The following is a 10,234-nucleotide window of genomic DNA, read 5'->3' as shown; positions in this document are numbered from 1 at the left end:
GACCAAAGGGCTATTCCATACCATATGACGTCATGCTCAGTATAGAAAATGGGGGGGTTGGCTGGAGAGCAGCGATCGCTGCTCAGGAACTGTGTGTGTGGGTATCGGTCAGCAGGTGGTGAGCAGTTGCATTGTGCATCACTTGCTTTGTATATTATTATTACTATATTGTTATTATTACTACTACTATTTTACTTTATTTCAGTTATTAAACTGTTCTTATCTCAACCCAGGAGTTTTCTCACTCTTACTCCTCCAATTCTCTCCCCCATTCCACTGGGGCAGGGGGAGTGAGTGAGCGGCTGCATGGTGCTTAGTTGCTGGCTGGGGTTAAACCACAAGCTGCTAGAAGCTTCCCCTATGTCCAACAGAGCCAATGCCAGACAGCTCCAAGATGGAACCCCCACTGGCCAAGGCTGAGCCCATCAGCAACAGTGGTAACAACTCTGTGATAACACATTTAAGAAGGAGGGAAAAACAAACCCCACCAGGACACAAACAGCAGCTGGAGTGAGGAGTAAGAACATGTGAGAGGAATGACTCTGCAGACACCAAGGTCAGTGCAGAAGGAGGGGGAGGAGGTGCTCCAGGCACTGGAGCAGACATTCCCCTGCAGCCCCTGGTGAAGCCCATGGTGAGGCAGCTGTGCCCCTGCAGCCCATGGAGGTCCATGCTGGAGCAGATATCCACCTGCAGCCCAGGGAGGACCCCACACCGGAGCAGGTGGATGTGCCCCAAGAAGGCTGTGACCCCATGGGAAGCCCACACTGGAGCAGGCTCCTGGCAGGACCTATGGACCCATGGAGAGAGGAGCCCAAGTTGGAGCAGGTTTTCCGGCAGGACTTGTGACCCCGTGGGGGACCCACGCTGGGGCAGTTCATGAAGAACTGCAGCCTGTGGGAAGGACTCACACTGGAGAAGTTCGTGGAGGACTGTCTCCCATGGGCAGGACCCCATGCTGGAGCAGGGGAAGAGTGTGATGAGTCCTCCCCTGAGGAGGAAGAAGCAGCAGAGACAACGTGTGATGAACTGACTGCAACCCCTATTCCCTGTCCCCCTGCACTGCTTGGGGGAAGGAGGTAGAGAAAATTGGGAGTGCAGTTGAACCTGGGAAGAAGGGAGGGGTGGCGGGAAGGTGTTTTAAGATTTGGTTTTATTTCTCATTACGCTACTCAGTTTTGATTGGCAATAAATTTTTTGCCCAAGTTGAGTCTGTTTTGCCCATGGCAGTAAATGGTGAGTCATCTCCCTGTCCTTATCTCGACCCAAAGCTTTCAGACAGCACCTGTTCCCGCTGTTTCTACCCCATGGCACACCATCAACTCACAGAGATACCATTTAACTAACTTCTCAAAATTTAGGTGTGTTTTCAAGGCCAGACACTCAAAAGGTAGCTTGTGCAAACTGTTACATCAGCAGAAAAAAACCAAAGACATTTGTATACAACCAAGGTCAATTACAGCCTTAGAACACAGGATTTCTTCTCCTAAGCCATTCTATTTTAAAGAGAGCTTACATAATGCTACTCCCACACTAGTATGGGGCTTGCCCCGAGGAACTTTGTCACAGCAGCTATTGGATGTGGTACAACTGCAGCAAGAAAGAGGACGTATCCCCCTCCTTCTTTAAACAACGCAGCACAAGAACCACACTCACCAAGTGTTACAGACAGGAAATACAACTATTCACAAGTTGGGAGCTCTATGTAGTTGCACTACTGGTACCTACCGGCATCGACTTCCAAGGGCCACTGATAACTCACCATCTACTTCAAAAAGATGCAGTTGAGTGGAACAAGAAATAAAAGAATATAAGAAAACTCAAACTACAAGCACAAGTAACTTGAGCAGGGATATCATCAAGAACTTTACCAGGTTTCATTACTTTCGTATAGTCATTAAATATCTAGATACACTTCGAATGCCGTTTATCTTTAAAAACGGGAAAAAGGTGATGCCACAGAATAGCATACCTGATAGACAAACAAGACAAAGTTTGGAAGACAATATTGCAACATGAGGTATTTATCAAAAATCATCTGATAACTTGCTTCCAGTAGCCATCTGTGAAAGCATTCAACTGACTTAATTTTCATATAGTAAGGATTAGAAAACTCATAAAGCATTTCTATTTTTAAACTCACAACAGGTACTGCTGCTTCTTTTTCAGTGTTCTTACGCTAAATTATCCCTTGTTTAACTTGCACAGTACATTTCTTAACTACTTCGAAGGAGCTTTGCTACTGGACAGCTGTTCTGACCAACTCATCTTCTCCAAATAACTTTCTGTCCCTGTCTGTGGACTACATAAAAACCAAAAATATTTTAAGTTACCAGATACTGCAAGCCTCGGACATCTGAAATAGTATTGTGACAGGTAGAAAATAAAGCTACGTTTCCCAAGCTCTCAAACAACAACCCAAAATAGGATAATATAGTATCCCATATTATACAAGACACAAAAGTGAGCTTTTTTTTTTAAATTATCTTAAAACTTTACAATATTATCCTTAGAATATATGTCACTGACTTCTTTACAACAGGCTGTGGAGGAAAAAGTAACACTTCTGGAAAAAGTATTCTATAAAATTACATTTTTTTAAAATTAACACATCACCTTTATTAGTACACTTGACAGTTATGAAATATTATTAGCAAGGGAAGTTTACAGAGCCTTTAACTTCATTGATTTACATTTTTCTGTTAGCGACAGACTCTCCAGAATTAAGACAATCACTTCACTAGCATAGATAAATGGTTTACTAAGGCAACCAGTTTTCAGGTATCTAGTCTGCATAAGAATATTTATTTATTTATCAAAAGCTGCATATTTCTTCTGGAAACAATAATTCCCCACCCACTCCATTTGCTTACGTTATTCCACTTTTTAAAAGTAGATGCTAGCTTCAGACTAGCAGGTTGTGTATAAAGACAGATTTATAGTTACACAGATGCGAGGCAGCTACATGCATTCCAGTTCCAAGAAAAGCAGGCAGTTCTATTCAGTTTCACCTGTTTATTTCTTGCTTGTATCTTTCACTTCAAAGTTGCAGCAAGTAATGTGTCCATCCATATTTGTCGTATGTACAGCTATGTGATGTAACAATTATTCTAGATGTAAGCTCATTTCTTTTTCTTCCCTTTACCTTTCTTGCCTCCCTCTCCTTGCTGAAGACTTTGATCACTCCCTCCCATCTTTTGGGTTCTTGTCTTCAGTTTGGGAATAGTTTCTGCAGCATACAGCATCACTGATTTACCTAAAAATACAGGGAGAGATCAATGCATGACTACTATATTAAGAACATTTCCATCATTTTCAAGTTCGAAACTTCAGCCCCGTTTTAGATTTCTGTTAAACTAGATATAAAGCGTAGGAGTTCTGCTTCCTTCCTCTGCACAGCTAGAAGTTTGTGAAAAACTCATATCAACCTTTTTTTTTTTTTAATTTTAAAGAAGTGGAGGACTGATAAATGTCACAGCACACTGGAACTGGCACATAACCTAACAATCTTCAAAGTATCTACATCCTTCCTGTTACTCTTTCCCTTCACCTTTTAATGGCCTAAAATACCTGGGACACAATGACCAGACAAAAGCTACAGACATTTTTAAAAAGGCACCGCTGTCTTCCAGCGGCAATATGGTTTTAAATTGTCTCCTGACCAACAGCACTCTTACACTACTCTGGATTCAGCATTCTTCTTGGTCTTTAAGATACATGCTTCTTCAGATATATATTTGCTTCCTTTTACACACTGACTACTCGTCAGGAAAAATGCAAAAGACTAAAGTACTTGTCATTCAAGATGAACTATTCTTGTTAATTAGTCAAAGGGATCTGCTCCATTGTTAATATATGAAAATGGCCAGCAGAAAACTGAAGTCAGTATTGTATTTTATCAATTTGGCACCCATACTGATGCCTAGCTGATGTACATAACCTAAGAAAAAGGTGGAATTTAGCCATTTTAATACCAAAACCTCTGTTTTCACTGTCAACAAAACAGTAAGCCAAAACTGAATGGCTGCTGTGTTCAACATAGTAATCACACAACACTATTCACAACCGCCTCCAACTCATGTGCTGAAGAAACAGCAGGATTAAAGACAACAGCATTTCACAAACTCCACTCAATGCTCACACACCGGCTTGATTTGGTTGACTTATACAGGCAAACAGATTTAAAGTAAAGTTGTAAAATTTGTAAAACTAATTAAACAAGCTGGTAACCTAACAAAATACACAAAGTCTTTCTGTTTCAGTTAACAGGTAAAGTGCCTAACCCAGGTACTCTACTCACGTGTCGGAAACTGAGGTAAACATGGGTTGCCATCATCTTGTTTGAGCTGGATTCGTACTCTACCTCTGTACTGCACGTCTCTGTTCCATTCTCTGGGATACATCTTATTTTTCTGTCATACACAAGGAGACACTTCTTATGATAAGTACTAGAATAATTTTCTGCAAAATTTGTCGGGCAATTGATCAAAGTCATAGCAGCCTGGAATTCTTCCGAACAGATGCAGACCATAACCATAGCTCTCCAACAGTGTCACCCACCATTTAGCCACTGCAGTAGTACCCAAAGCTACGGTATCGCTTTTTCAGAAGCACTGCTGCAACCAACTACTGGTACGGAACAATCTAGTGAGTGACCTGCTACAGGCACTGTCCTACTCTCCCCACCAGTCTGGACTGTAGAGACAAGAGGTTTTTTTGTTTGATCTCCACAGCCACAAACCCTTCTGGACACCTAGAGACAGCATGTCAGTAAGTCACAGTCTGAGGCCCGCTGCTTTTGGATACTCATAGCCTTCATTTTTGTTAAAGAGTTACCGGTTTCTTACTGTTACTGGCTATTTCACAGGCTGGTGTGCACTAACAGGAATATATTTGACTTCTTCTGAAAAGCCAAGTGATATTGTACTGGTTTTTGGATACCAGTCACACTCTTAGATGAGGACCTAAATTCTTTAGTAAAGAAGCGACAGAAAATTCAACAGTATTTTAAATTAATAATTACTTCAGAAAATGAACTGAGAAAAGTTACCCCTCTAGAAACCCAGACTCATTCCCTAACAATAAAGGAACCAACTTAAACTATTTAAAGACCAAACAGGTATTGTAATAAAAACATTAACATTCTCTAGCTAAAACATCACTCCAAAGGACCCTAAAGATTTCAAGCATCAGAATCCTATTCCTACCAAACAGTCACTCCAAAAGGTAATCACCTTTCATTAAAAATAAGGTTTTTAAAAGCTTAATTTGCAGAGTTGCAGCTTGCAAAATTAGCTTTTATTCTGACACACTTTTAAGTATCTAGGATAGTCTTCTCAGAAGTAGAGTTAAATAAATGTAATCTTTTTATAAGCTTAAAAAGTGGCACTGTCTCAGAGATCTGGCTTATTCCTGCCTTGCATACATTTTTCCAACATTTACTTGATCATTTTGGTCACTTATTACTCAAAGCAAGCAGATATTTTGGCTGATTACAAAAACCTCTCAATTGTAATTTATTCTGTCTGTAAGAAAAGATACAATGAATGAAGAACAGAGATACATACCAAGTTTGTAGTGATTGTGGGTTTGTTTTTTTTTTTAAATTACCTCTAATAGCACGTTGAATCCAACTGCTGCACATACATCTTGTATTTCCGTAGACGTGGGATTTTCAACAGCCTGTTGAAACAATGTGTTACAGATAATTATTTTTCAATTATCAACTACCTGTACAGCAATAGTTAACAGTTTCCCACTCTATAACTAGAACAAGCAGATAGGGAAAGAGAAGGTACTTCAAATAATGACAAATCTACTGTAGAAGTCATCTGTGAGTGCTCCTACGGTCTAGAAAACTTTTAAAAAAAAAAAAAAAGAAGAGATAAGACATCAGTAAAATGGGAAACAGACGAGACAGAATTAATTATGATGGGAGCAAGTGAAAGAATTGCTTAGGAAAAATAATTGAAATGAAATAACATTTATTACATTTTAAAAAACCCCAAAAGCCATGAATCAGCAACAGCAAGCTTATAGCAAGGACTGAAGGAGAAAAGAATAGAAACTTTCTAAGCACAGGGCAGCAGATTCCTCTCACACATAGATCTCTGATTGGCAACTTGCATACTCAAGAAAGATTTTATTTTTCACTATTATCAGAAAAAAAAAATCCAAGTCTAAGCAGTGAGAAAAGCCCTTTATATTCCCAGGACTGCTGTTAGAAATATTATAAAGGAGTGAGATGATGAAAAAATATTTCTAGACAGACTAGAAGCAACAACAACTACTAAGCCTATATGCCACATGTATTGTAAGTTCTATCTTTGACAGCAGCAAAGGGGACAGGGCACAGAATGTAGGAATATATAGTTAGTCACCAAGCAAACAATTGTTATCTAGCTATTCTTTTCTGCATCACTTTCAAATTTGGCAAACTACTTATGTAGGAGGTTGAGTGCATTAAGTTTCTCAATACTTCACCTGCTAGGCAAAGGTGCTGCTCACATGAAAGCAGACACTTAAACCCAGTGCTCTTCTACCAAATTCACATGCTGACACTGGGTTATCTTCAAATACACTCTAATTTCCAGTTATTGAGCTACTTGTCACGGAGGATACGGAAGATTTTCCAACTCTCTACACACTACTGCATAGCAAAACAAAACACCATATTTCCCTGCCACCCACAAAATTACTTTGTCTATAGGTATCCTTCTTCCTTCTGCTATTGTCTTCTTGTTATTCAAATATGCTGGATAAATGCAGATGAATCTAAAAAGAAAAAACAGTGAGTTTAAGTAACCAATACCAACTCCTTAATTGTTCATGCAGTATTTTCCTAGTAAAACAAAAAAATAAGTCTCATGGCTACAACATAAAAGTTCCCACAGCAGCTTAGAACAACCATTTGTTTTCCCTAGACCACTTAGTAAGACATTGCAAAACCCCACTGTCAGTTAACCAGGACACTGCATGACCATTTGGCTGAAATGTTCCTTGCAGGACACCACTTTTTGGGGCACAGCGTGCAAAAAGGATGGTGCTGTTTAGCTTGAGAAGAAGGTTGAAAGAGAATGTTTTGGCCCACTTCTTAAACCCCTGAAACCTAGAAGAAAACATACACATTTCCCTGTAAAGAATTAAAGAATGTTTCCTGAAAAGGTTGTAGTACACTAATTGCTAAGTTCTTGATAGAAGCAAGAAGGAGGAGTGGGAGGGGAGGGTTGCTGTGGATTTGGTCGGGGGTTTTTTCTGCTCCTACTCACACACAGAACAACCCAACTTTGGGTAAGTTATAAAGCCTCTGAAAAACTATGCTTTGAAACTTGCTTAAGGTTTCTCAGTAGATTTAAACCTGTGAAGCACATACAGGGGACAAGAGTAACATACTTCTTAATAGACAATAAAAAACCAACTAGCTGAGGCCTACAAGGAGAAGCTGAGGAATGTTTACATCTGAATGAGAAGGTAAGACAGCATAAGAAAATAGGGAAGCAGAAAGTGAACAAATAATCTATCTGGAGCAGGCTAATGTTCAGTCAGTTAGAGACTGACGAGGATCACTGATCCTTACTGCATCTGAGGAAACATCTCTTGCTGCCTCTAAAACTAGCCTCAGTCATCTCAACTCTTATTACTCTTCTTCTCCTAAATACCTTTTCACTGGCATTCTTTCCTATTAGCTACAGTCCTCTTTATGAGCCAGCTGGTACTTTTGCATAAATGGCAGAGTTTTGGGCAAGAACTCTTCAGTCTTGGTATGGACATTCACAACCATCAACATACCACACTGACCACCAGCACCATCTCTTGCTCAGTTTACCTTTTCTGAGCTTTAAATGACACGACACATTAAAAAAAAATGGCAGGATAGCATAGCATCAAGCACTCCAGAATCAGAAACTGCCAAACCTTAACCTCCTACTTCAACATACGCATTGGCAATAACCTTCCCCGGTACAACACAAACCGCCGCTGCCGTCAGTCACGGATGCAGCCGACACTGCTGGTCCCTCGCCTCGCTGCACTGCGGGCAGACTGCAAACCTGACGGCTGCCTCTGGGATCCGACCCCAACTCACCGCTACGATGACTCTTCGGGGGAAACTCAGCATGCCAACTGCATCAAATTCAGCGTGCGGCCATGTTACATGACGCGTTACTGTAATACTATCGCACGTACTTGGAAACGTTCCTAGAGCTGCAGCCCTGACCCAGCTCCCGCCGTCCCGAGCCGGCACACCCCTCCGCCACCAGCCCGGCGCCGGGACCTCACGCAGCCAGCCGCCCGCCCGCCCCCTCACCGCCGGCTGCGGCCCTAACGCGACCCCGGCCGCGCCCCGCCCCAAGGAAGGGTGCCGGCAGCCTCCGACATGAGGGCGGCAGCTGGGCACACCGCTGGCTCGGAGGGCACGGCCCACGTTACCTCTCCTTATCAGCCGGAGACGCGGCGGCGGCGGCACCCGCCATAACAGCGGCAGCACCGGCGCCGCTACCGCCGCCCACCTGCCGCTGCCTCACCCCTCTGCCCCTTCGCCAGGAAGTCCCGCCCCGCCCGCCAGGTTCGGCAATCCCATTGGCCGGTGGTGCTGTCTCTAAAGCGCATCACCCTGTAAGGAGGCGCCACGTTCTCGCCGCCGGGGCGCGCGCGGCCTCCGCCGCGCATGCGCTGATGGGGCCGAACGGGGGCCCAGGCAGGCCCCCGAGGAGGCCCCCGGGCAGGACCCTGGGCAGGGACCCGGGCAGGCCCCCGAGGAGGCCCCCGGGCAGGACCCTGGGCAGGGACCCGGGCAGGCCCCCGAGGAGGCCCCCGGGCAGGCCCCCGAGGAGGCCCCCGGGCAGGCCGGCGGGGCCCGGGCCCTCGAAGGCAGAATCTCCTCGGTCAGTACCGGAAGCGTTAAGCGAGAATGATCCAGCACTGGCAAAGCGGTGTGGTAGCTCGCTGCATGCCGGAGGGCACAGGCCGTACCGCCCGCCTTTGCTGCGCCCACAAACTCGGAGAAACCTGGAACGTGAGGAGCAAGCCAAGATGCGGTTCAAGCTGACCGGTCGACTGATGCCTCTGATAAGTCACAAATGACCAGAAGGTGACACTGCATGCTAGGGAGTGCTGTTCCTGTTCCATGGCTGGTGTAGTATGTGGCAGAGAGAAAACGGCAGGAGGTCTGGCAGCTGCCACCAGCTCTGCCTGCCACGCGTGTGAAGCATGCAGCCTTACCGGCTGTAGGAGAGTGCAGCAGAGATGATACGTACCCTGAATGGAGGGCAAGCGCTAATAAAAGATGAGCCCAGAGGGTGGTGATCAGGGGCACAAAGTCTAGTTGGAGGCCAGTAACTAGCAGTGCGCCCCAGGGGTCAAGACTGGGCCCAATTCTGTTGAATATTTTCATTAATGATCTGGATGGTGGGGCGGAGTGCATCCTCAGCAAGTTTGCTGATGACTCCAAAATGGGAGGAGGGGCCAATACACGGGAGGGTCGTGCTGCCAGCCAGAGAGGCCTGGACAGGCTGGAGAAATGGGCTGACAGGAACCTCGTGCAGTTCAACAAGGAGAAGTGCAAGGTCCTGCACCTGGGGAGGAGCAACCCCAGGCACCAGTACATGTTGGGGGTTGCCCAGCTGGAAAGCAGCTTGGCAGGAAAGGCTCTGGGGTCCTGGTGGACACTGAGTTGAACACGGGCCAGCAATGTGCCCTTGCTGCAAAGGAGATTAATGGTATCTTGGGTGCATTAGGAGGAGGGTTGCCAGCAGGTCTGTCACAAATGCAGGTTTGTGAATCCTGCTGATGACGTTAATTTATCGTGAATGAATGACTTTACACACTTTGATTTAGTAGCAGTTTAGAAGTTAGTTGTGGCAAATCGCAGGATTTGATTGTGATATTTTAATAGCACTCAGTCATCAGTGATTAACAAAGTGATTGGACAAAATTGATCAAAACAGCAACTTAGTTACAGATTCAAAGATGACAATGTTTGATAGCAAGCTTGAGAAAAGCAAATGATTCACCTCCTGTGCAACAACATAGCCAAATCTGGAATGTTTCAAATACTTTATGGGTAGATGGCCTTAGAGCTTGCTATAAGATTAGACAAAAGGGAATTCATGGGACATTGTATCCTTGAGTAGAATAGATAAGGAGGATGTACTAGAATAAGCTAGTTTTGTATCAGTAGAATTGTGTAACCAAGCCAAAAATGAACTGAGCATGCCCAAAACCCTGAGTTCAACCA

General features: G+C 44.1%; 1 protein-coding gene across 2 annotated transcripts; it reads right to left on the bottom strand.

The window, feature by feature from the left end:
* Positions 1-1,165: 1,165 nt before the first annotated feature.
* SRP19 (signal recognition particle 19) lies at positions 1,166-8,490 on the bottom strand. 2 transcript variants are annotated; one of them, XM_075726179.1, is made up of 5 exons: positions 8,428-8,490; positions 6,699-6,774; positions 5,611-5,682; positions 4,301-4,412; positions 1,166-3,256 (listed from the first exon to the last, which is right to left on the bottom strand). In XM_075726179.1, the coding sequence occupies exons 1-5, from the start codon at positions 8,469-8,471 to the stop codon at positions 3,123-3,125; spliced, it is 438 nt and encodes a 145-aa protein (XP_075582294.1). In that variant the 5' UTR covers positions 8,472-8,490; the 3' UTR covers positions 1,166-3,122. The 2 variants fall into 2 exon arrangements, with proteins under 2 accessions (XP_075582294.1, XP_075582295.1); XM_075726180.1 differs by lacking the exon at positions 5,611-5,682.
* Between the last annotated feature and the right edge of the window lie 1,744 nt (positions 8,491-10,234).

This window comes from Pelecanus crispus, chromosome Z (genome assembly GCF_030463565.1).
Source record: "Pelecanus crispus isolate bPelCri1 chromosome Z, bPelCri1.pri, whole genome shotgun sequence".
NCBI lineage: Eukaryota > Metazoa > Chordata > Aves > Pelecaniformes > Pelecanidae > Pelecanus > Pelecanus crispus.
The sequence above is the reverse complement of the archived record's forward strand: the minus strand, read 5'-3'. Positions and strand labels throughout refer to the sequence as shown.